Here is a 24162-nt window from a genome sequence, read left to right on the forward strand (position 1 = left end):
CCCACAAGATACCCCCAACCAACATTCCTTGTCCAGTATGTACAGGGTATAACGTCGAGCCAACAAAACCATTCATAACAATGCTCTGGGTGTCTATATGCTTTGTGTGGATGTGGATTATAGTAATATGATGTTGTTCCAACAATTCTTCATTTCTCTCATATATCATTGATGGCAGGCACACATATGCTCTGCAGTATCGGAAGACGACTGGCAATTAGTGAGATGGAGAGATCCAGTCACTATGAGCGGCCACAAACGCCAATACGGCATGAGACTCACTCTGATTCAAGTTGACCCGCCCACATGGCATTATGCTCGTGCTTTTGATCGATATTACTAGCGCTCAGTAAAATATTATCCTTTGGAACTCGGTTAGAATGTGGTCCAAATCAAACCATATGATACCTACGAAAAGGCTTCCGCCACACCGGCACCGAATAATAAGCACGCGCCCCGTGTTCATGACCTTGCGCATCACTCCGGGCCTTACTCGAGTGAAGCATGGTTATGGCAAAAAGTAATGTAATAAAGTAGAATATCAAGACAAACGCAAAAACATTTTAGGATACTGTATCACATGGTAGTCCAATTCACCCTCGACATCTATCCTCAACTCACAAGTCAATACATGACCACTGATCGACCACATCAACAGCCCTCACCAAACTTTCAGACTACAAAGCATCGACCCCATTCGTCACCAAGCGACAATGGCTGACTATGCTCCACTCGAAGTGTGCCTCCAGGTCCGATACAATAAACGTTCTTGGGGGAGGGGAAGAGCCCGCGCAGATCAGATGGAACCCAGAAAACTAGCTGAGAATCGCGGTTGCGTGCCCACCCTTCGCTATCGATCCTCAGTCCACCGGCAATTGCACGATGGGGCTCCCTCTGATCTGAAGTAGGAGAGGTAGATTCTGATAAGTCATATACAACGCCCCTTCCTGGTGCCTTCCATACTCGAATCGTCGAGTCATATGAGCCTGAGACGATGTATGCACCGTCGGGTGAACATGCCACGGAGTTAAAACAACCTTGACCTCCTTCCAGTGGCATACATGCAAGAAGACCATCTTCCACCCTCCACACGTGAACGCTTCGATCACCTAGGCCACATATGATGTGTTTACCGTCGGGTGAAAACACAACTGACCTAACAAAATTCGAATGTTTCGGGAGAGGACCGAGAACCAACTGGCCACTGTGCGAGTTAAAAATGCAGATAGTGCCATCCGCGGACCCAGAAGCAATGAGTCTGCCATCAGGCGAGAATGTCACCGAAAATATACCCCTCTCATGCTGCTGCGACCCAAACGGATCGAACACGAGTGATAGCGTCTGCGAGTCCCACATCCGTATCTTGCTGTTGCCACATCCAGAAATGATACGCTTGCCGTCGGGGGAGAAGACCGCTGAGTAGACCCCGCTATCATGTGTTCCAACAAGGTCTGTAGGTGTCAGAGTGCCATCGTCCACATGCCACATGCGTATGGTCTTGTCCTCGGAGGCAGAAACAACGTGCCTGTTATCGGGTGAGAACGACACTGACCATATCCTTTTCTCATGTCCTCGAAGTGGACCGGATAGCAGCTTGCCGCTTGTGGCATCCCACAGATGTATGCTATTGTTGTCGCCACCAGAGGCAAGGTGCTTGCCGTTGAACGAGAAAGCTACCGAGAAGATCACGTCGGTGTGTGCGACAAGCGGCTCGAGGGCGGAAGTGCCATCGTATGTGTTGAACATGTAGATTGCTTTGTCTTCACCCGCTGCAGCGACGCGTGAGCCATCAGGCGAGATCGCAACCGAGTGGACAGTCTTGGTTGGTGTGTTTGAGTGTGACGTGTGAGATGATGTCGAGTGTAGTACATTCCAAATCTTGACGGTGCGGTCCCGTGAGCATGATATGACTCGTGTGCCGTCGGGTGAGAACGCAGCGGAGTAAACAAAATGGTCGTGTGTGCCAAGTAGACAAGGGTTGGAGTAGCCATTCTCTACATCCCATATGTATACGCACCGATCATAAGAGGCAGTAACGAGTTTGTCTCCAAGTGGCGAAAACCCAACGGATGTGATCCAGTTGTTGTGTACTTTAGGTGGGGAGTGTGTGGCTGTGCCGTCCTGTAGACTCCAGACGCGCAGATCGCCGGATGCATGGCCAGTGACAAGGTGCTTGCTGTTTAGCAAAAAGGCAATTGAATACACCCGGGATTGATTAGCACCAAATGGAAAAGGCAATGATTTGCTGGTGGATGCATCATAGACAACAATGGGAGACTCATTGCTATACAAGCTACAGGCAATGTGTTTCCCATCAGAAGAGAATGCCGTGCAGTAGACTTTATCAGGATGGCGTTTGATGGAGTTGGGTATTGGACTTCCGTTGCCACTGTCCCACATCCGCGTTGTCCGGTCCCAGGACCCTGAGAGGATGTACTTGCCGTTGGGTGAGAACAATGCTGACCTTGCTCCTCTGTTATGGCCCTTGATGACGTCATATACGTAACTACCTGTCTGCACGTCTTGCACAACAATTGTACCGTCCTCAGAGCCAGAGACAAGCAAAAGTCCATCTGGAGAGAATGCTACGGAGTTCACGTGACTTGTGTGTCCTTCCAGGGGTCCAAGAGCTAGTGTTCCATTGTGGGCATGAAATATATGAACTGTGCCATTTTCAAATCCAATTGCAAATCAAGACCCGTTAGGCAAGAATGCAAATGAGAGAACATGCAAGGGCATCTGCCATGTTGCAAGTAGTGCTGTTTGACTTTGTTCCATTGCAGAGCCTTCTGGCCTTATAAGCTCTCAAGTACAACCCCAGTACTGGTTGTATACTGAGCTTGTCCAGTGGCAAAATGGCAATGCCAAGATGTATATATGTGGCGTCAACTCCAATACCAACCTGGCAGCATACGTTGACAAGAAGATCCACAAGTTGTTCAGCATCCTGATTAGATCTGATGGTGCATCTTTGACCTATCACTTGTCATCAGCCTTGTACTGATACTGCACTGCTCACATGCCTTACCATCAGCCATGGCTTGAGCCCCAACAGCATGCTCATCCCTTTGTCCAGCGTGCGCTTCAGGCTGAGCACCTCCATCCAGAACAGCAGCTGCTGCAATAGGAATGCTTTCAGTCCATTGCGCACTGTCTCACAAGGCGCGCTCTTGACTACATGGTCTCCCCAGTGGTGCGCTACATATGACAACATTGGCAAGATTGACTGTGCTATTCAAGCTTCCAGATTGTGCACTTTGCTATTGGGTATAAACAATGTCTCTAGGCTACATATATTGAATTGTAATTGGCCTTGCATCACATGGAAGCACTGTTTGGCAAGCAGTTGGCTGTGCTTTGCTTTGTTGCAGTAGAACTTTGTCAACTGTGCCTTATCAAACATAAAGTCAGGGAACAATTCATGCAGCGTGGTAATCATCTTGGTTGTTTGCAACATGTGTAACACCAAATACAAGGACTGAAGCAATATATTGGCCTTTGTTGCCTTGATCCCAGCCAGGGCTGCCAGTGTGTTGATGTCCACCAGCTCCTGCGTGCAAATGGCAGTCCAGAGTATCAGTTGCATCTGTTGCTGCTTGCGGGCACTTCAACCAGATTGGTGTACTGCAGCTTCCAGAATTGTGGTATGCAGGTTGTCAATGTCCAAGTTTTCATAGTCCAAGTTTGGTGACAAGCTGAGAATGGCCTCCAGCCAATCTGTATTGACCATGGTGCCTGTTTGTTGGACATATCAAACAGCGGTGGCGGCATATATGAATAGCCTTCTGGACAGCTTGGCAAGCTGGGTCAAGTTGTGCTCAGAGACGCTGCTGCCCAGCTCTTCACAAAGGTATAGCTCAATGTCTGCTTCCACCATTGACTTCTCAATCTTGTGTAGCATGCACATCAACTGGTTCAGGTTGGACTGGGCCTCAATCCTGTGGCAGATGTCTGGCTTGGGTTGACTGGTGATGAAGAACTTGAGTGGCAGGTTGGGAGTGATTCTGAAAAGTACATCTAGGATGGTTTGCACCCCGTTGTCCTGGACACGGTCACATGACCAGTACAAGTGGTTGCATGCTGGCCCAAGCCCAAATTTGGGGGGTAGCAGGTGTAATCATGGGTTGTCAGCAGAGGAATAATAGGGCTCTATGGCTTAGTGGTCAAGCTGGTTCAATTCCGGCTAGTTCTATTTTCCTCTGTTTATGACACCCGTTCATGTTGTTGCATTTGTTGAGCGCGTCAATAACCACCACAAGCCCCTTTGTCTTTACATTCTCTGCTGTCAATAGTGGGTCTTTGATGAGTTGCTTGCACTGCCTTGTTGATCAACTGTGACTTAATGTTTGACTGTTGCTCCAAAACCTCCAGTAATGTGGACCGGTGTTATGGATATGACATTTCTTCATTAATCTGTACTTATTTTATTAATTACACTAGTAACCTTACAGTAAACAAATGAGATAAAGATGCGAACTAAGGTTTTCAAGGTCCCTCTATCCAATAGTGACCTTTGCAAAACCTACAACCCTCAGGAATACCCTCAATATGCAATGCCTTTTGCATATATGCTGTTTTCTCACTCATTTAAATATATATAAATTCAGCTGAGTAGATAAACAGTAACAAGTAATATTTCTCCTGTTTGTAGTATCTATTATTCAAGATTCTATCTTGTGGCTACACACAGAAATATTCAGGGTCCCCCCTGTTGCATAGGCAAGTGCTCCAGCACTTAATCAGCCCTTAAGCGCCAATGCACTAAATGCGCCTTTTCTCCATCACCCAGGCATCCCACACTGCCAAGTCACTTGCTCTTAGGTGCGCCTGTTTGTGCGCTCCAGAACGCTGGGTCAAACTCCCAAAACGGACAACATTTGGCAGAGTTATGCCCCATTTACGGTAAGTACCCAATACAGCGGTATCCTACCTTTGGGACTGTTTACTCCAAGGATGAAACACTTAGCCTTGGGACACCTAAGGACACACACAGGTAAATACTGCCTTGGGGCAAACATTGCCTTGGGGCAAATATTAGGAACTGTTGTTTGTTTACTATGTACCAAAGTATTGGCTCCCTCAAGTGTTTCAGTTGCCACATGTACCTCCTGTACCCCCTCTTGGTATCAATCATGTATATACTTGTTTGTGCGCCTTCTCAGGGTATAAAAGGACCCTGTGAAGATGCTTCTAATGCATCCTACTTTTATCCTACTTTTACTCTTATATATTGACATATACACACAAGCCTTTAACAGCTTATCTGCGCATTTACTTTAGTGATTGACTCACTGTAAATAGCATAGGAGGTTATTTGGCGCACTAAGACCATAGGCCAGTCCCAACAGACACAGGGTAACCTATTAGTGTACTTACTGCGACCCTGTGCCCCTTGACTGTCACAGTTGTTGAGTTCAACATTGAGTATAGTGCAACGGTACTGTAAGGATTGTTGTGATTGAGTGATAGTGTTTCAATCCACCATACCCCCTATATTGTAGATAGCTTTATCTACAATATCTCATAAATCCTAGATATATTTTAGGTAAACCCCATAAGTCTTAAGTCTTACTTAAGCATATATAAGTCCTATACTCATTAGGCAAATCCTATAAATCCTGTACATTAGTCAGGTAACCCTCTTACTTAAGGTACTATCCCAGAGACCTTAAGTATACTGTCGTACACCAACTGTAAGGTTGGGTACTTGCTAGTGGATGGGCGCTTACGGCTGTACTACTACTGACAAAGCTTATCTAACTAACTACTAGGCTATACTACTGCCACGTAAGGTGGACTTCTACTATCTACTGGTGACAATGGGGCCTTAGGCCTGGGAGGTGTGGTGAGCGTAATAAAGGAGTTAACTTCTGTACTACTGGGGGGCCGGCTACTTAGCTGGCTGAAGGTCCTCCTCAATGGATATGAGACAAGGTAAAATCAACTTGGTGGTTCCAAGCAATTTTCCTGCTGTATATATAGACAGAGGCACACTATTTACATGGTCTGTGCGCGTGTGAAAAGAAGTACATATAACAAATGAGAAGTGTGCTGCGGGCTGCGCAGAAGCGTGGATTTCTCCTAAGCGCCCTTGGCACGGCATCTTGGCGCGGCATCTTGGCATAATAAGCGCCGAGATCACGTGATCAAAAAACATGAGATAAACAGTTCGCAAAAAATGCTAAAATAATAGAAAAAATAGGCAAATTCAATGGTATATTTTTGGAGGTTATAACATTGCCCCCCCCTTAAAGGCTCTTGGCGGCGACACAAGCCTTTTTCAGTCGTGACTTGTTGAAGCGTTGAATTTCCTCCTGGCTGTGCTCCAGGAGTTCTTCTGGTTCCCACAAATTGTCTTCTGGTCTGTAACCTTTCCATTTGATTAAGTAGAACCATTTCCCTTGTTGTCTTTTGGAGTCAATGATCTGCTCCACCTCATATTCTTCTTCCCCTTCAATTGTTTCTGGAGGGGGTTGTTCCGGGAAGGGTTGACTGGGCAATTCATGAACTTTGGATAGCAGCCCTACATAGAATACGTTGTGAATTTTCAAGGTATCCGGAAGCCTCAGGCGGTACACGTGGCTGGATATTTGCTCTAGGACTTCGAATGGGCCTAGTCTCTTAGGGTCCAATTTGTTGGAGTTGGTTCTGAGCTCCACGTTTTTTCCATCCAGCCATACTTTTTTGCCAATTGCATATTCTGGAGTTATTCCCTTGATCCCTGCCATCCTTTCCTTTGTTAGCCTTAGAGCGGATTCCGCCTCCTTCCATTCTTGAGCTAGGGTGTCAGCTACGTGGTCGGCTTCTGGGACATTTGCCGGTACGTTGGATGGATTCATGATGGGATCTCTTCCGTAGACAAGTTCAAAGGGGGTTTTCCCAGTAGCCAAGTGTCTAGCGTTGTTGTACGCGTATTCTGCTAACGGTAACCAGGTAGCCCAGTCTGAATGGTCTGCTGCAACGTAGGATCTGAGGTAGAACTCAATGAATTGGTTCACCCTCTCTGTCTGTCCGTCCGACTCCAGGTGGTAGGCTGAGGAGAAGGCTGGGTTGATTCCAAGGCGTTGGTACAGTGCTCTTAGGAATTTCCCTGTGAACGTTGTTCCGCGGTCTGAGACTGTTTTGACCGGTAATCCGTGTAACTTCCAAACATGGGTGATGAACAGGTCTGCTAGTCCCTTGGCTGTGACCTTTTTTGTGGTTGGGATGAAGTGACCAAACTTAGAGAAGGAGTCAATTACCACTAGGATTGCATTGTATCCGTTCAACTTGGGGAATCCTGTGATGAAGTCGTAGGATATTGTGTGGAAGGGAAACAGGGGGACTTCTAAGGGCTTTAGGGAGATCACAGGAGCGTGTGCGCGGCGATTAGCTTGGCAGGTAGGACAGCATTCCACCCATTCCTTAGCGGATGACTTCATTCCTGGCCACCAGTAGTTACGGTTCAGGAGCTCTAGGGTTCTTTGTTGCCCGGGGTGTCCTGCCAGGGGGGAATCGTGGAATTCTTTAAGCAATTGTTCCTTGATGAGCTCTGAGTCTGGGACCACCAGTTTTCCGCGGTACCATAGGAGATCTTCTTCCCAATCATAGTCCCAATAGGCTTTCCTAATAGATGGAGGTGCATTGTCCGCATCTTCTGTCAGGAATTGGATAATAGGTTCTAGGGATGGGTCATCTTTCAGCTTATCTCGGATTTCTGTGACAATCTTGAGCTCCGTTTCTGATGTGTTGGCAAAGACTTCTGCTGGTAACATGACTTCTGGCTTCTGGGGGGAATCAACATAGTCCGATCGTCTGGATAGGGCGTCTGGCTTTCCTGACTGTTTTCCGGGGCGGTAGTGGATCTCAAAGTTAAAGTTGCTCAGGAAGATGTGCCAACGTGCGTGTCTGCGGTTAAAAGTCCGTGCCTGCATCCAGTATTCCAGGTTCCTGTGATCTGTGAAAACCTGGATTGGCTTGTCTGTTGCTTCTAGGAAAATGCGCCATTCCTCCAGGGCCTTGATGATTGCTAGGAGCTCCTTATTGTGGGTATCATAATTAGCTTCAGCCCCGGAAAAGGATTTAGACATATATGCTACTGGGTGCAACCAATTATCTGGACCTTGTTGGCTGAGTATAGCTCCCATTGCTACCCCTGATGCGTCCGTTTCCAGATAGTAAGGCAAGTTGGGGTTCGAGTGGATCAGAACTGGTGCTTTGGTGACTAATGCCTTTAATTCTTGGAAAGCCTGTTCTTCCAATACGTCCCATGACCACGGTGATTCCTTTTTGGTAAGGTTGTGCAGGGGGCGCGCGACAGAGCTGAAGTTGGGAATGAAGCGTCTGAGGTAATTGACAAATCCTAAAAAGGCCTGGACCTGCTTGACCGTTCTGGGTTGGGGCCACGACGTAACCGCCTCAATTTTCTTTTGGTCCATTGAGAACCCAGCTGGTGAGATGACGATACCAAGGTAGTCCACTGTTGTGACATGGAAGTGGCACTTGGAGAGTTTGCAGAACAACTGGTTTTTCATCAACCGTGATAGAACTTCCCTGACATGGGTTGGGTGGTCCTTGGGGTCTTCTGAGAAGATCAAGATATCGTCCAAGTAGATAACCACAGTGACGTCGATGAGGTCCCTAAACAAGTCATTCATGAAGTGTTGGAAGGCGGCTGGGGCATTGGTAAGGCCAAAGGGCATCACCAGGTATTCAAATAACCCGTATTTTGTTCTGAAAGCCGTCTTCCATTTGTCTCCTTCCTTAATCCGGACATTGTTATAACCCCAGCGTAGATCCAGTTTGGTGAACATCTTAGCATGCCTTAATTTGGCCATGAGGTTGTCTTGCCTGGGGAGCGGGTAGACGTTTTTATGAGTGACGTCATTCAACTTCCTATAGTCGACTACCAATCTGAGAGAGCCATCTGCCTTTTTGACAAACATTACCGGGGCGCCTGCGGAGGAAGTGCTGGGTCGGATCTTTCCTGTGGCCAATTCCTCTTCAATATGTTGTTTAAGGGCCTTAGATTCTGCGTCTGTCATGCCATAGATGGGACCAGGGGAGAGTTTGGCGTCAGGGACAAGGTCTATTGCAATATCATACTCCCTGTGTGGGGGTAATACCTTAAACTCTTCTTCGCCAAATACTCAGGCAAATTCATGGTATTGTGAGGGGAGGTCTGCCATGGGGTCTGGGTTGGCTTCTTCTTCAGAGGCAATTCGGGCTTGCTCCGGAAATGTGACCAGGCCCTGTTGCCAGTCAATAAGGGGGGCTTCTGCTGTCAACCAAGTCATGCCTAATATAGCCGGGGTTTTGCCAATGGGGCAAACGAGAAAAGGAATGGAGTGGGAGTGGCCATTGGCCGAGACCGCGAGGTGAACCTGGTGCCAAATGCAACCAGTCTGTGAAATGGTACTGTCTAACATTCTCACAACTCGTGGGTTTTTGAGTTGGGTTTTTGGGATTTTTAGGATTTCTACGACGGAAGGGGATATAAAGTTGGAGGTTGCTCCAGAGTCTATGAGGGTTTTTAGGGGTTCTGCCAGGTAGTTGTTTAAGTGTAAATTGATGTGGAGAAGTGGTTTTTTATTTGAATCTAAGGCAACAGATACAAATTCAACACAAGATACATCAGAAGCGTCTATTTTTGGGCTCAAGGGTTTGGCAGTTTTCCTTGGCCCTAATCTTTTCCCAACTCGTCCTCTGCTATTTTGGCCACCTCCTTGATCGTTGCCTTCCAGCCATTGGGACATTGTTTGATTCCATGCCCCTTTTGACCGCACTTGACGCATAGGCCAGACGCGCAACAACAGTCCCGTTCCTCCGGGGTGACGTAATTTGGGTCTTCTGATAGACGGACCCTTGTGGTGGTGGTGGAGGTGGTCGCAGTGACTGGGGCCTTAGCTGGAACCTTCTTGGGCCGGTTCTCCTTGTTTTCCTGACAAGTATTGTCTATTTTGACCAAGGCGGCAAATATAGCCTTGAGGTCATCATCTGGGATATTGTCCTTGGTGGACAGGAGTTCTTTGACCTTCCAATGAAGGCCGTGCGTGAACTGGGCAATGTACGCCTCAGTGTTCCAGTCAAGTTCCGCCATGAGGTTGCGGAATTCAGTGACGTACTCAGACGTGGTGGTTGTCTGAGTAAGCGCGGCAATTTTTCTGGCGGCCGCCCTCTTTGCGTCTGGATTGGCAAAGGCTTCTTTGAATTTGGCCGTTAAGGCCGGGATAGTAGTTGGGGGGTTACCCTCGCCCTTGATGATTGTCCCTATGATAGGGAGAGCCCAGTTGGCAGCCTTGTCAGTCATGTGGTAGAGGATCCACACAACCATTTGTTCTTCTTCGTCAAATTGATCTCAATGAAGCGCAACCCACAGTAGCATGCGGTCTAGCCACTGTGTTGCCTTTTGTTACAAACCCCTTGATTATACCATTAGAATCGCCTGTTTTTTCTATTATTTTTAGTATTTTTTACGGACTCTATATCTTTTGTTTTTCGATCACGTGACCTCGGCGCTTATTATGCCGAGATGCCGCGCCGAGATGCCGTGCCAAGGGCGCTTAGGAGAAATCCACGCTTCTGCGCAGCGCGCAGCACGCTTCCTTTTCCCACCATGTACTTCTTTTCTCACGCGCACAGACCATGTAGATAGTGCGCCTTTGTCTATATATACAGCAGGGAAATCACTTGGAGACCCCAAGTCGATTTTACCTTGTCTCTTACCCATTAGAGAAGGTAGTCAGCCAGCTAAGTAGCCGGCCCCTAAGAAGTTCTCAGACGCTCACCACCCCTTTTTACTCATCACACCTCCCAGGCCTAAGGCCCCCTCGCAGTAGTATAGAAGTAGTAGACCGCCCTAAGCGGTATTAGTATAGCCTAGGTAGTTAGTTACATAAGCAGTGTCTGTAGTAGTACGGCCATAAGCGCCCGCCCACTAGCGTGTACCCAACCTTACAGTTGGCGTACGACATTGTAAAATCGACTTTCTGTAGGCTTTGATCAACAAGGAGAAGGTCCCCTGTACTAGCACAAGGGAAATCACGTGATTGGGGCCACCTTGCGGGATATAATAATCAAAAATCCCCCACCCCACGTAGTACCAAATTGCTATAAGGCAGACGGATCCTAATCCCCCGCGTACCACGTGTTTCGCCGGAACACAGTAGTTAGCAACCTTAGTCAGCTGAAACACCCGCTTGTAGAAAACCCGCTCATATCACGATTGCCAGATCTGTTGATTTGTTGTAGGGACTATCCAACGCTAGGTGCTTGACGCAAAGGTTTAGCGCCCACATACTACACAAAAACCGCCCATAAGTCCTGATATAGGCACCACTCCCCCACGCCGTTTCCAACATTCCATCCACACGCTCTGGCGTCCCTCACCCATACTCCTGTCCCTCCAGCCGCTCCTCACGTTGTTCCATTCCAACCCACTCCCAACCGCCCTCTCGCAGCTCATCTCCCACTCCGAGAAACCTGTCAGGAATGGAACCGGAGCCGTCCCCTACCGCTCTCCTCGAGGCTATCACAGCCCTCACCGCCACAGTCGGGTCCCTACAGGACCAAATCCGCGCCCAGAGCCAACAAATCACTGAGCTCAGGGCCATATGCAAGGAGACCGCAGACCTCCTTGGGGATAAGGACCAAGGAACAACCCAAGCCAAGCCTGGCCTTTCGACTGGGCCTGTCACTCCTCCCACCCACTCGGGAGGAGAAACCCACACTCCAGGCACGGTTAGGCCTGGGCTCAAGGCCCCATTCCGGCCTTCAAGAGGAACCGGTTTCGACTCAGAGGAAGAGGAAGAACCAAGGCGGCCCAAAAAGGAGCCTCAGGGAACGCCTGCAAGACACCTGGGATCCCTTACCCCCTTTGACGCAGGGTCCAGCGTAAAGCGACCCAAGATGGATCTCCCAGACCCCTACAAAGGAGACACCAGGGGGCGTAAGGCCACTCAGTGGCTTGATAGAATGATGCTATGGGTAGCCCTCCATCAAGATCAGTTTGACGAAGAGGAGCAGATGGTTGTGTGGATCTTATACCACATGACAGACAAGGCCGCCGATTGGGCGTTACCCCTCATCGGGGCCATCATCAAAGGCGAGGGTAACCCCCTACCACCATCCAGGCCTTAACGGCCAAATTCAAGGAGGCCTTTGCCAATCCCGATGCCAAACGGGCCGCCGCCAGAAAAATTGCGGCTCTGTCCCAATCCACCACTACCTCCGAGTATGTCACGGAGTTCCGCAATCTCATGGCGGAACTAGACTGGAACGAGGAGGCCTATATCGCGCAGTTCACGTGGGGCCTCCACTGGAAGGTCAAAGAACTGCTGTCCACCAAAGATAGCATCCCTGACGATCTCGAAGCCATCTTTGCGGCAGCGATTAAAATTGACAACATCCGCCGCGAAAATGAGGAGAACCGCCCTAAAAAGGCACCAGCCAAGTCCCCGGCCTCCGTGGCCACCTCCACTACCACCACAAGGGTCCGGTTATCAGAGGACCCTAACTACGTCACCCCAGAGGAAAGGGACCGCCGCCGCGCATCTGGGCTGTGCGTCAAATGTGGGCAGAAGGGCCATGGAATCAAGCAATGCCCCAATGGTTGGAAGATCACTCCCAAGGAAACTGCCAAGGTGGCCCAGGACGAATCGGAAAAAGAGTAAGGCCAAGAGCTACCGTCAAGCCCTTGGTCTCAAATTTAGAATCGCATGTATTGGTCTCAGAATTTGTAAATATTGCAATGGACTCAAACAAGAAACCCCTACTCTTTCTTGACATAATACTGCGTGACTACCCGACGGACCCTATTAAAACTCTCATTGACTCCGGCGCCACCTCCAACTTTATATCCCCCACTCTGGTAGAAAAACTGAAAATCCCAAAAATCCTACTCAAAAATCCACGAGTAGTAAGGATGTTAGATGGTACCATATCTCAGACTGGTCGCATATGGCACCAGGTTCAACTTGCGGTCTTGGCCAATGGCCACCTCCACCACATTCCCTTCCTTGTTTGCCCCATAGGCAACACACCGGCTATCCTTGGCATGACCTGGCTCACATTGGAATCCCCCCTAATTGACTGGCAACAGGGTCTTGTCACATTCCCAGAACAAGTTCAAATTGCCTCTGAGGAAGAAGCGGATCCTGACCCCTTGGCAGACCTCCCGACCCAATACCACGAGTTTGCAAGAGTATTTGGCGAAGAAGAATTTAAGGTCCTTCCCCCCCACAGGGAATATGACATTTCCATTGACCTACTTCCTGACGCCAAACTCTCACCAGGACCTATCTATGGCATGACCAATGCAGAATCTAGGGCGCTGAAACAACACATTGACGAGGAGCTGGCAACAGGCAAAATCCGCCCTAGTACCTCCTCAGCAGGCGCCCCGGTCATGTTTGTAAAAAAGGCAGATGGGTCCCTCAGGCTAGTTGTTGATTATAGAAAGCTGAATGACGTCACCCATAAGAACGTATACCCCTTACCAAGACAGGACAATCTCATGGCTAAACTCAGACATGCCAAGATCTTCACTAAGTTGGACTTACGCTGGGGGTATAATAACGTTCGAATCAAGGAAGGTGACAAATGGAAAACGGCCTTCAGAACCAAATATGGCCTGTTTGAATACCTAGTTATGCCCTTTGGTCTTACCAATGCCCCCGCAGCGTTCCAGCATTTCATGAACGACTTGTTTAGGGACCTCATTGACGTCACAGTGGTCATCTATTTGGACGACATCTTGATCTTCTCAGAAAACCCAGAAGAACATCCAGCCCATGTGAGGGAAGTACTATCCAGGTTAATGGCAAACCAACTCTTCTGCAAACTCTCGAAGTGTCATTTCCATGTGACTACGGTCGATTACTTAGGCATTGTTATCTCCCCTGCTGGGTTCTCAATGGACCAGAAGAAAATAGAAGCGGTCACAACCTGGCCCACTCCCAAAACGGTCAAACAAGTTCAGGCTTTTCTAGGATTTGTCAACTATCTTAGACGGTTCATTCCCAATTTCAGCTTGGTCGCACGCCCCCTCCACAACCTCACCAAAAAGGAAACCCCCTGGTCATGGGGTAACCCAGAAGAGGAAGCATTCCAGGAGTTGAAACGTCTAGTTACACGGTCGCCAGTGCTTATCCATTCCAACCCTGGCCTCCCCTACTATCTTGAAACAGACGCGTCAGGGGTAGCCATGGGAGCAATCCTTAGTCAAAGAGGGGAGGATAACCGTTTACACCCAGTAGCCTATATGTCAAAATCCTTCTCTGGTGCTGAGGCCAATTACAACACCCATGACAAGGAACTCCTAGCCATCATCAAGGCCCTAGAGGAGTGGCGTATCTTCCTAGAAGCAACGGACAAACCCATACAGGTGTTCACGGATCATCAAAATTTGGAATATTGGATGCAGGCCAGAACCTTCAATCGCAGGCATGCCCGATGGCGCATATTCTTGAGCAACTTTAACTTCGAAATCCACTATCGACCAGGGAAACAGTCGGGTAAACCAGATGCATTGTCCAGACGAGCAGACTATGTCGACAACCCCTCAGAACCAGAAGTCATGCTCCCCGCAGAAGTCTTTGCCAACACGTCAGAAGAAGAACTGGAAATTATCACAGAAATCCGCACCAAGCTTAGGGAAGACCCGTCCCTTGAGCCCATTATCCAATTTCTCACAGAAGATGCGGACAATGCACCTCCCTCCATTCGGAAAGCTTACAGAGACTACGATTGGGAAGAGGACCTCCTATGGTACCGAGGGAAACTAGTTGTCCCAGACTCGGAATCCCTGAAAGAACGGTTGCTGAGGGAATTCCACGACTCACCACTAGCCGGTCACCCAGGTCAACAGAGGACCCTTGAACTTCTAAGTCGCAACTACTGGTGGCCAGGCATGAAATCATCCTCCAAAGAATGGGTGGAATGCTGCCCCACATGCCAGGCCAACCGCCGAGCACACGCCCCGGTCATTGCCCTCAAACCTCTGGAAGTTCCCCCCTACCCATTTCACACAATTTCCTATGACTTTATCACGGGATTCCCAAAGTCAAACGGCCATGACGCAATCTTGGTAGTCATCGATTCCTTCTCCAAATTCGGGCATTTCATCCCAACTACCAAGAAGGTTACATCTAAAGGCCTAGCGGATTTATTCATCTCACATGTGTGGAAACTCCATGGGTTACCAGTCAAAACAATTTCAGACAGGGGGACGACGTTTATGGGAAAGTTCCTAAGGGCACTCTATCAACGCCTCGGAGTAAAACCAGCCTTTTCATCAGCCTACCACCCGGAATCGGACGGACAAACAGAGAGGGTGAACCAGTTCATTGAGTTCTACCTCAGATCATATGTTGCCGCCAACCACTCAGATTGGGCCACCTGGTTGCCACTAGCGGAATATGCCTATAATAACGCAAAGCACTCTGCAACCGGAAGAACCCCTTTTGAATTGGTTTATGGAAGAAACCCCATCATGAACCCGTCTAACGTTCCTGCAAATGTTCCAGAAGCAGACCTTGTAGCCAATACCTTGGCCCAGGAATGGAAGGAAGCAGAGTCAGCACTGAGAATGACAAAAGAACGCATGACCAAATCAACAGGGATGATACCGGAATACTCCATAGGCAAAAAAGTCTGGCTAGATGGAAAGAACATAGAACTTAGGACAAACTCCAATAAGCTAGACCCCAAACGACTAGGTCCATTCAAGGTTACGGAGAAAATATCCAGCCACGCCTACCGCCTAGAACTCCCCAAAACCCTGAAAATCCACAATGTATTCTACGTGGGATTACTATCAAAGGCACACGAGTCACCAAGTCAACCGTTCCCAGAACAACCCCCTCCTGAAACAATAGAAGGGGAGGAAGAATACGAGGTCAAACAAATCATTGACTCTAAACGCCAACGGGGGAAATGGTTTTATTTGATCAAATGGAAAGGTTACGGTCCAGAGGATAACTCATGGGAGCCAGAGGAGCTATTGGAACACAGCCAGGAAGAGATCAAGCGCTTTAACCAAGCCAAACTCAGAAAGGCTCGTGACGCCGCCAAGAGCCTTTAAGGGGGGGGCAATGTTACAAACCCCTTGATTATACCATTAGAATTGCCTGTTTTTTCTATTATTTTTAGTATTTTTTACGGACTCTATATCTTTTGTTTTTCGATCACGTGACCTCGGCGCTTATTATGCCGAGATGCCGCGCCGAGATGCCGTGCCAAGGGCGCTTAGGAGAAATCCACGCTTCTGCGCAGCGCGCAGCACGCTTCCTTTTCCCACCATGTACTTCTTTTCTCACGCGCACAGACCATGTAGATAGTGCGCCTTTGTCTATATATACAGCAGGGAAATCACTTGGAGACCCCAAGTCGATTTTACCTTGTCTCTTACCCATTAGAGAAGGTAGTCAGCCAGCTAAGTAGCCGGCCCCTAAGAAGTTCTCAGACGCTCACCACCCCTTTTTACTCATCACACCTCCCAGGCCTAAGGCCCCCTCGCAGTAGTATAGAAGTAGTAGACCGCCCTAAGCGGTATTAGTATAGCCTAGGTAGTTAGTTACATAAGCAGTGTCTGTAGTAGTACGGCCATAAGCGCCCGCCCACTAGCGTGTACCCAACCTTACAGTTGGCGTACAACACCTTTCTTCCCCTGGCGTCCCCCTTGTATGGGTCGGGGAGCTCCATTTTGGGCCGCTTTACGCTGGACCCTGAGTCAAATGGGGTGAGGGAGCTGAGGCTCCGTTTAGGCGTGTTGCGAGGCTCTTTTTTGGGGGCTCGCCTGGGTTCTTCCTCTTCCTCTGAGTCAAAGCCCGTTCCTCTTGATGGGCGGAAAGGGGCCTTGAGTCCAGGCCTAACCGTTCCTGGAGTGTGCGCTTCTCCCCCTGTATGTGTGGGGGGAGTGACAGGCCCAACCAATGTGCTAGGCTGGGCTTGGGTTCCTTGGTCCTTGTCACCAAGTAAGTCGGCGGTCTCCTTGCATATGGCTTTGAGCTCAATGAGCTGTTGGCCTTGTGATCTGATTTGGTCCTGTAGGGACCCGACTGTGGCTGTGAGGGCTGTGACAGCCTCAAGGAGAGTGGCAAGGGACGGCTCTGGTTCCATCCTTGGCAAGTCTTGCGGAGTGGGAGATGTGCTGCAAGAGGGTGGTTGGGAATAGGTTGGAACGGAACAACGGGAGGAACGGCTAGAGGGACGGGAGTATGGGTGTGGGACTCCAGAGCAAGTGGATGGAATGGTGGAAACGGTGTGGGGGAGAGTGCCTATATCAGGACTTATGGGCGGTTTTTGCGCAGAATGAGAATGCTAAACCCTTGCGTCAGACACCTAGCATTGAACTATCCCTACAACAAATCAACAGATCTGGCGATTGTGATATGAGCGGGTTTTTAGCAAGCGGGTGGATTGGCTGTCTAGGGTCGCTAACTGCTGAGTTCTGGCAAAACTCGTGGTATGCGGGCAATCAGAGCCTGTCAGCCTTATAGCAATTTGGTACTACGTGGGACCGATGCTAGTTTGATTATTAATAGCGAAAGGCGAGTCCAATCACGTGTTTTCCCTCGTGCTAGTACTGGAGGTCCTCTTGTTGTCAATCAAGCCTACAAGAAGTTGATTTTACAATGTTGTACACCAACTGTAAGGTTGGGTACTCGCTAGTGGATGGGCGCTTACGGCCGTACTACTACTGACAAAGCTTATCTAACTAACTACTAGGCTATACTACTGCCACGTAAGGTGGACTTCTACTATCTACTGGTGACAATGGGGCCTTAGGCCTGGGAGGTGTGGTGAGCGTAATAAAGGAGTTAACTTCTGTACTACTGGGGGGCCGGCTACTTAGCTGGCTGAAGGTCCTCCTCAATGGATATGAGACAAGGTAAAATCAACTTGGTGGTTCCAAGCAATTTTCCTGCTGTATATATAGACAGAGGCACACTATTTACATGGTCTGTGCGCGTGTGAAAAGAAGTACATATAACAAATGAGAAGTGTGCTGCGGGCTGCGCAGAAGCGTGGATTTCTCCTAAGCGCCCTTGGCACGGCATCTTGGCGCGGCATCTCGGCATAATAAGCGCCGAGATCACGTGATTGAAAAACATGAGATAAACAGTTCGCAAAAAATGCTAAAAATAATAGAAAAAATAGGCAAATTCAATGGTATATTTTCGGAGGTTATAACATATACATACCCTTAGTCACTTAGGCTTAAGTAACATTAGTCTAAGGTACTATACATAACCAACCACCTGCACTTCATAGTTGCTAGACTATTTGTTAGGAGTTGTTATTCCTGATAACCTAGCCTATACTGTGCATATATATTCTGTGCATATATTCTGATTCATTATACTAGTTCTTAGTTATTCCCATATACATTTTGTATATAGTAATTCTTTCTTACTCCTGTACTTACACAACTCTTAACAAACCCTGCTCTGCAGTCAGCCTTACTCATGCATACGTGTCACTGACATGTCATGGTGATGTCATAGGCGGAGGTGGCTACATGTGCTGTATAAGTGTGGAAGGGGACGTGGCTTGGCGCTTAGTGTATGATATCAGCGCCAATGTCACGTGATTGAAAATGTTGTCCTTTCAACTTTGTTTAAAATTGAGAAAATTGGAATAAATTCCATGATATTGAATGTGTCTACAAAATTTCTGGAGCGCACAAACAGGCGCACCTAAGAGCAAGTGACTTGGCAGTGTGGGATGCCCAGGTGATGGAGAAAAGGCGCATTTAGTGCATTGGCGCTTAAGCACTGATTAAGTGCTGGAGCACTTGCCTATGCAACAGGGGGGACCCTGAATATTTCTGTGTGTAGCCACAAGATAGAATCTTGAATAATAGATACTACAAACAGGAGAAATATTACTTGTTACTGTTTATCTACTCAGCTGAATTTACATATATTTAAATGAGTGGAAAAACAGCATATATGCAAAAGATATTGCATATTGAGGGTATTCCTGAGGCTTAGAGGTCTTGCAAAGGTTGCAATTGGATAGAGGGACCTTGAAAACCTTAGTTTGCATCTTTATCTCATTTTATTTACTATAGTATTACTTGTGTAATTAATAAAATAAGTACAGGTTATGGAAGAAATGTCATATCCATAACAGCCTCAAGCGCCCACCACTAGCGTGTGACCAACCATATAGTTGGGTCACAATAGCAATTTAGCCATGGAGGCCCAAATGGAGATAAAGTAACATTACATACCCACTAGTGAAGTTTGAATGCATGTCTTACTGTACTGAGGAAATGGATGCAAGAGATACATAGCAGAGGTTAGAAAGCCTGGTAGAATGTTGAGTGCCAAGTGCCAAATGTGTCAAGTTATTTATGGCTATGAATCACGCAAGGTTCAGCTAACTACAAACAAATTTGGCTTTTGAGCGGTTATGCTGTGGTTTAGAGCCTCGTTCTTCTGGCAAGTACTTGCAAATGAAGTGTTAATTCGCTGGTTGAGCTGTAGTTGATGCCCAGTCCATCTCAGTCTGTTGTTCCCTGCAATCATGAAAGCTTGATGCTCGCATGAGCAGGACCATACACGTGCAGAAACAATCAACACAATGAGGTACAATTACTGTCCGTCAAGATACTTGGAATATTGGAGCTACGACGATTGATATTGATATCTACACATACGATCCACATTCGAATCTATCAATAGGTGCACGCATGGCACTATAGCACAAGCAATTCATCGCACCTCTTGTCTCGAAAGATTCAATTCTCAAAGCAATAATAAGAATTTGACCGCTACCTTTGCCACCTTGATTACCTTGGCGCGTTTTGGATGTTGGGAAGCTTCCCCGGCCATCCGCCGCGCGCTCTCGACTTTGTGTGCAGCTGCAAGGGCTCGGAGAGACCGGTGTATACGATAAGTACACGTACGTTCCTGGTGGTCTTAGTTGGTGGCTTGTAAAGAATAGTAGTAGCCTGTTTTATTCAGCGCGCGTTCAGGCATAAAATCAAACAAAAATATTCCGTCCACAGACTGACTCACGTTCACGCAAATTCAGGTCTTTGGCCAATATTCTTATGTATTATTCCAGGTTGGCACGCATACTTGCTCAAATCCTAAACTATATTCACCCAGGCGTTTGAATATCACGAGGAGCTCATCTCATTCTATTCTGTACCAAATTTAAATGAGCTAGTAACATCAGATCATAGCACCGATACAGACGCGCATATTCATTGACCTGTGCTTAATCAATTTTGATCACGACTTTGCCAAAGTGCGAGCCACCCAGCTGGTAGTCCAGCGCCTCCACCGCCTTCGTCCAAACCAAGCACCCGGTCCACCACCGGTTTGATCTTATGCTCCGACATGAACATGTCCAGTCGCTTACACATGACCTTGCTCCCGACCAGTATTCCGGACATCTGAACGGAACCATCATTAGGGAGGGGGTAAATACTGGCTTCAAAATTCAACTCGCCATAGTTTGTCCCAAAAACAGCTTTAGCACCACATCTTGAACCGTTTCAACCCGCAGACCACCCTGTCACACGACGCCAATGACGTGCACGAAGCCTTCACGCTTGACCGAGCTCAGCGACTGCATAAGGGTACTTTGCCCACCTAGGTAGACTGGACATGTTAGCACGAGTAAGATAGGTACTATACGATTGCCACTGTATAAAATTAAAATACTGAAAATAAGAATGTGTGTTTAAGTGGAAATTGAACCGAAATCAAAGTCAATATATTCTAACTTTAGGTATCAATTCTTCCTTAGTCTGATTCATGCTGAGGAAGACATACTGACGTTGTAGTTTTCGGGCCGCATTATACTGGAAAAATACATCTTTTACCGACATACTGATTTTCAAGTTCTTATCACACCACAGTGTGCGACTCGCCAACTTCAAGCACTTGCTCGACTCCGTTCCCTCCGGTCAGCTCCATCACCCGCTTTGACCACTCAGGAACATCGCAGTAGTTGATAACTTCGTTCACTCCTAGGGCCTTATACTTGGCTTCCTTTTCCTTGCTTGAGGTCGTGGCGATCACTCGCGTCCCCCGCAGCCTTCGCAAGCTGCGCACCAAAAACGGATACTCCTCCGCTACCGAGTACCAACACAGTCGAGTCCTTTGTAATCGGACGCTTTTCGAAGAATGAGTGCCATGCGGTCACCGCCGCACATGCTATGGTGGATGCTTCTTCGTATGATAAGTGAGGTGGGATGGGGAGGAGAGTTTTCGCATCGAACACCCTGTATGCATGTTATGGTGTGAGCATATGCTTATTACATACTAAGCGGTCAATCAATTGCACCTATATTGAGCAAGGCATCCTGAGGTACCACTACCAACCGTCAACGGGATGTACTTGTCCTATTGTTCATCACGCCCGGGTCAATGGCATAGGTAAGCTCTACATGGGAGTGCCACGCACCCGGACAGGACCCTCAAACCAGGTTTCATAGAGCGAGTGAACCCGGCCTCCCTTCTTCTATTGTGTAACGTCTTCACCGACAGTTACGGCCTCTCCGGAACCGTCGCACGACGGAACGAGTCCTTGTCCATCGGGACCAGTGGAGTACGGTCCGGGGTACAAACCCTTGCTGATAAGAATGTCCTGCAAAGCGTCATTTAAATAAAAGCTTAATGAATGCGCCCCATGATGCATACCCTACGAGTATCAATAATATCAGCGACTGGCTGACTATCTGGCCTCAAGCAACTCACCTATAGCTAAGAGCCGCCGCGTATAGCCTCACTAGAACTTCGCCTTGTTTGGGAGGAGCGATCTTAACCTCACGCAGCTCGAGGCTCTTGTGGCCGTTCCAGGTACTCTGGTCAAAGGGGAAGCGCCATGCTTGAGCGGTAGTTGGGATAGCAGACATGTTAACAGATGAATGAGTTCAACAGTGAAAAGAGTAGATGTTTTGAGAGCGCATTGGAGGAGAGCCGCATTTTTAAGCTTTTATATACCTTGGGACATGTTAATCCGTTTTTCAAACCCCAGGTAAGAAAAGTGGACTCGAGTACAGTGGATTACTAAGGCTCATCAGAGGAAGCTGGTGGAGGTAGAGCTTTCTCTCGACGTCCAAAATGACTCTGAGCAATCATCAGCAAACTTCCAGAAGCCCTGCGGAGGTTTTAAAACCTTATATAGGCATGGAAATGTCAGCAGTATGAGCTTTTTCAATGCTCACGACCAGTAAGAGGAAATTGGAGGCTCACCTGGGGTTAAATTAGAGTGTTCGTTGCCAGAGATGGGAAATTAAATGCGCGATGATTGATAAGTCTCTAATCGTTTAATTTGAGCGAGGCCATGGCCATTCGCATCATCCGCAATGATAACATTGCGATTGCATGGTATGATTTGTACTGATATTGAATCTACAATCCGACTAATAGCAGTGAGGCCCGCAAAGCACACAACTGCAACGAACCCATCCAAGAAATTTCATCACCCGAATCATTTCCAATATTTAACAAGTGAACTTCCTAATTTGGCCTGGGGGACAGACCTCCACTTTCCTCTTATTAGTCGTGAGCATCGAACAAGCTCGTACTGCTGACATTTCTACGCCTATATAAGGTTTTACAACCTCCGCAGGGCTTCTGGAAATTTGCTGATGATTGCTCAGCGCTATCCCTATTTTGAATATTGGGACAATTATTTTACTTCCGTGAACTCGGGAATCGGACGGTATATGCGTCTTGCACACGAGTCTACGTCCTCTGTTGGTAAAACAAGACCGATTGACTGGAGCTGCCGATCTTTGGACATAAGCTGGGGGGACGGTAACGGTAGTACTGGCACGGTGAACCCCCAAAATACAGAAAATCCGCATAGCATCCAGATTTTGCGAGATATCCCCGCCTTGACGGCACACAGGGGGGGTGGGGGGTTCAGGATGCGGATTCATAGAAAAACTGGTTGGATTGTGGAAACACTCCGCATGTAACGCGCGATTATTTACGTCCAAAAAAAATTCGCACTTTCGGGGTCTACCATGACACAAAACCCGAACGATCAGTCATGTTTCGCACCGGGTCTTTAGAGTAGCCTTGTAATTGCTTCTACAGAACTGGACGGCCGACCCGCGACACTATCCATCACTGCGGAAGCTTTGTGCCGGGACTATACGACGATGAACTTACATGTTATGCATGCAGTCCGGGCCTACATGTAGACTTACCTGATACACACCGGTCTAAGCCCAAGAGTAGGGTGGGTGCGTTTCTAAAGCTCAAACGCAATGGTTTCTAACAAGGTGCTTTGACGTAAATACACAAATGTAAACATCACACTGGTACTGTACATGTAGAACCTACCAGGAGGTTCTACACAGATAGGATGAAATACAGACAACGATAACAACCGAGGCAAAGTCGAAATCGCCAACCGGGTTACGCATAGCATCTAGTATGGAATTCGACCAAACACGTTGACGCGTTTGATTTTCAAATTCGAACGAACATGTTCGTTCGAATTCTTGCTGGAATCAAAGTCGAATAGCATTTCATGTTCAACGCTTGAACAAATCAATACAGAAAAACAAAATCTGGGCCAGAGATACACCGGAAATATCTCAATATCTATATAGCGTCCCAAAGTACACCTCGCTGGTCCCCAACCACGTCGCGCCGAACGCGTCATGAAATGTTGCTCACCACGCCCGTCAACAACTCCGGCTGCTCGTCGACCCTGGTCATGTTCTCCGTCGGAGTGTAGTACTCCCCGACCAGCCTTAATACAGGACCATCGAAGATTCTCCACGAGCGAATGTGTTCGGTCTGGTTGACGACCGAGATCTGGTTCCCGTTGGACGACGTGCAGGGATCTAAAATTTGAATACGGCCGTCTTGCCAGAACGGAGAGAGGATGATCGATCCGTCTGGCTGGTGCTGATATGTTCCGTGTTGGTAGATCGTGACGCCCTTGGTGCAGGATGATGTGCCATGGGAGACGAGTCTGTAGATACACTGTTCCCAGAATCCGTCGTCGGTACTGGGACGCAATGGATCGTGTTCGCTTAGCTGCTGAACCAATATGGAGGGTGCGCGAACTCGGGGACTTACAAGGAATACGATGCGCTCGAAGTACCTGTGTGTTGTTCGGGAATGTTAAACGCAAAACTGGCGGGGTTGGCGATCATCTACTTGGTTTCCTCCCCCCAGTGAGCGAGATCATCAAGTG

The 24162-nt window shown here is 48.0% G+C and overlaps 8 protein-coding genes across 8 annotated transcripts; 2 read left to right on the top strand and 6 right to left on the bottom strand.

Moving 5' to 3' along the window:
- Positions 1–672: 672 nt before the first annotated feature.
- Positions 673–3214, bottom strand: RhiXN_08890 (peptidase C14; the record flags this gene model as incomplete). Its single annotated transcript, XM_043328706.1, has 3 exons — positions 673–2663; positions 2814–2976; positions 3029–3214. The coding sequence occupies 3 exons, from the start codon at positions 3212–3214 to the stop codon at positions 673–675; spliced, it is 2340 nt and encodes a 779-aa protein (XP_043180152.1).
- A 3034-nt stretch (positions 3215–6248) lies between these two features.
- RhiXN_08891 (Retrotransposable element Tf2 protein) lies at positions 6249–9023 on the bottom strand (the record flags this gene model as incomplete). Its single annotated transcript, XM_043328707.1, has 1 exon — positions 6249–9023. One exon carries the CDS (start codon positions 9021–9023, stop codon positions 6249–6251), a length of 2775 nt encoding a protein of 924 aa, XP_043180153.1.
- A 105-nt stretch (positions 9024–9128) lies between these two features.
- Positions 9129–10288, bottom strand: RhiXN_08892 (Retrotransposable element Tf2 protein; the record flags this gene model as incomplete). The annotated part of the gene is made up of 2 exons (XM_043328708.1): positions 9129–9633; positions 9678–10288. The coding sequence occupies 2 exons, from the start codon at positions 10286–10288 to the stop codon at positions 9129–9131; spliced, it is 1116 nt and encodes a 371-aa protein (XP_043180154.1).
- A 1181-nt stretch (positions 10289–11469) lies between these two features.
- On the top strand, positions 11470–12650 carry RhiXN_08893 (Retrotransposon-derived protein PEG10; the record flags this gene model as incomplete). Its single annotated transcript, XM_043328709.1, has 2 exons — positions 11470–12009; positions 12111–12650. The coding sequence occupies 2 exons, from the start codon at positions 11470–11472 to the stop codon at positions 12648–12650; spliced, it is 1080 nt and encodes a 359-aa protein (XP_043180155.1).
- Positions 12651–12727: 77 nt separating this feature from the next.
- RhiXN_08894 (Retrotransposable element Tf2 protein) lies at positions 12728–16060 on the top strand (the record flags this gene model as incomplete). Its single annotated transcript, XM_043328710.1, has 1 exon — positions 12728–16060. One exon carries the CDS (start codon positions 12728–12730, stop codon positions 16058–16060), a length of 3333 nt encoding a protein of 1110 aa, XP_043180156.1.
- Positions 16061–16520: 460 nt separating this feature from the next.
- RhiXN_08895 (uncharacterized protein) lies at positions 16521–17097 on the bottom strand (the record flags this gene model as incomplete). Its single annotated transcript, XM_043328711.1, has 2 exons — positions 16521–16567; positions 16620–17097. The coding sequence occupies 2 exons, from the start codon at positions 17095–17097 to the stop codon at positions 16521–16523; spliced, it is 525 nt and encodes a 174-aa protein (XP_043180157.1).
- Positions 17098–20976: 3879 nt separating this feature from the next.
- Positions 20977–21856, bottom strand: RhiXN_08896 (alcohol dehydrogenase zinc-binding domain protein; the record flags this gene model as incomplete). The annotated part of the gene is made up of 5 exons (XM_043328712.1): positions 20977–21223; positions 21286–21344; positions 21406–21462; positions 21507–21588; positions 21699–21856. 5 exons carry the CDS (start codon positions 21854–21856, stop codon positions 20977–20979), a joined length of 603 nt encoding a protein of 200 aa, XP_043180158.1.
- Positions 21857–23618: 1762 nt separating this feature from the next.
- RhiXN_08897 (Chaperone for protein-folding within the ER, fungal) lies at positions 23619–24121 on the bottom strand (the record flags this gene model as incomplete). Its single annotated transcript, XM_043328713.1, has 2 exons — positions 23619–23973; positions 24045–24121. 2 exons carry the CDS (start codon positions 24119–24121, stop codon positions 23619–23621), a joined length of 432 nt encoding a protein of 143 aa, XP_043180159.1.
- Positions 24122–24162: the final 41 nt, after the last annotated feature.

Source organism: Rhizoctonia solani, chromosome 5 (assembly GCF_016906535.1).
Source record: "Rhizoctonia solani chromosome 5, complete sequence".
Lineage (NCBI taxonomy): Eukaryota > Fungi > Basidiomycota > Agaricomycetes > Cantharellales > Ceratobasidiaceae > Rhizoctonia > Rhizoctonia solani.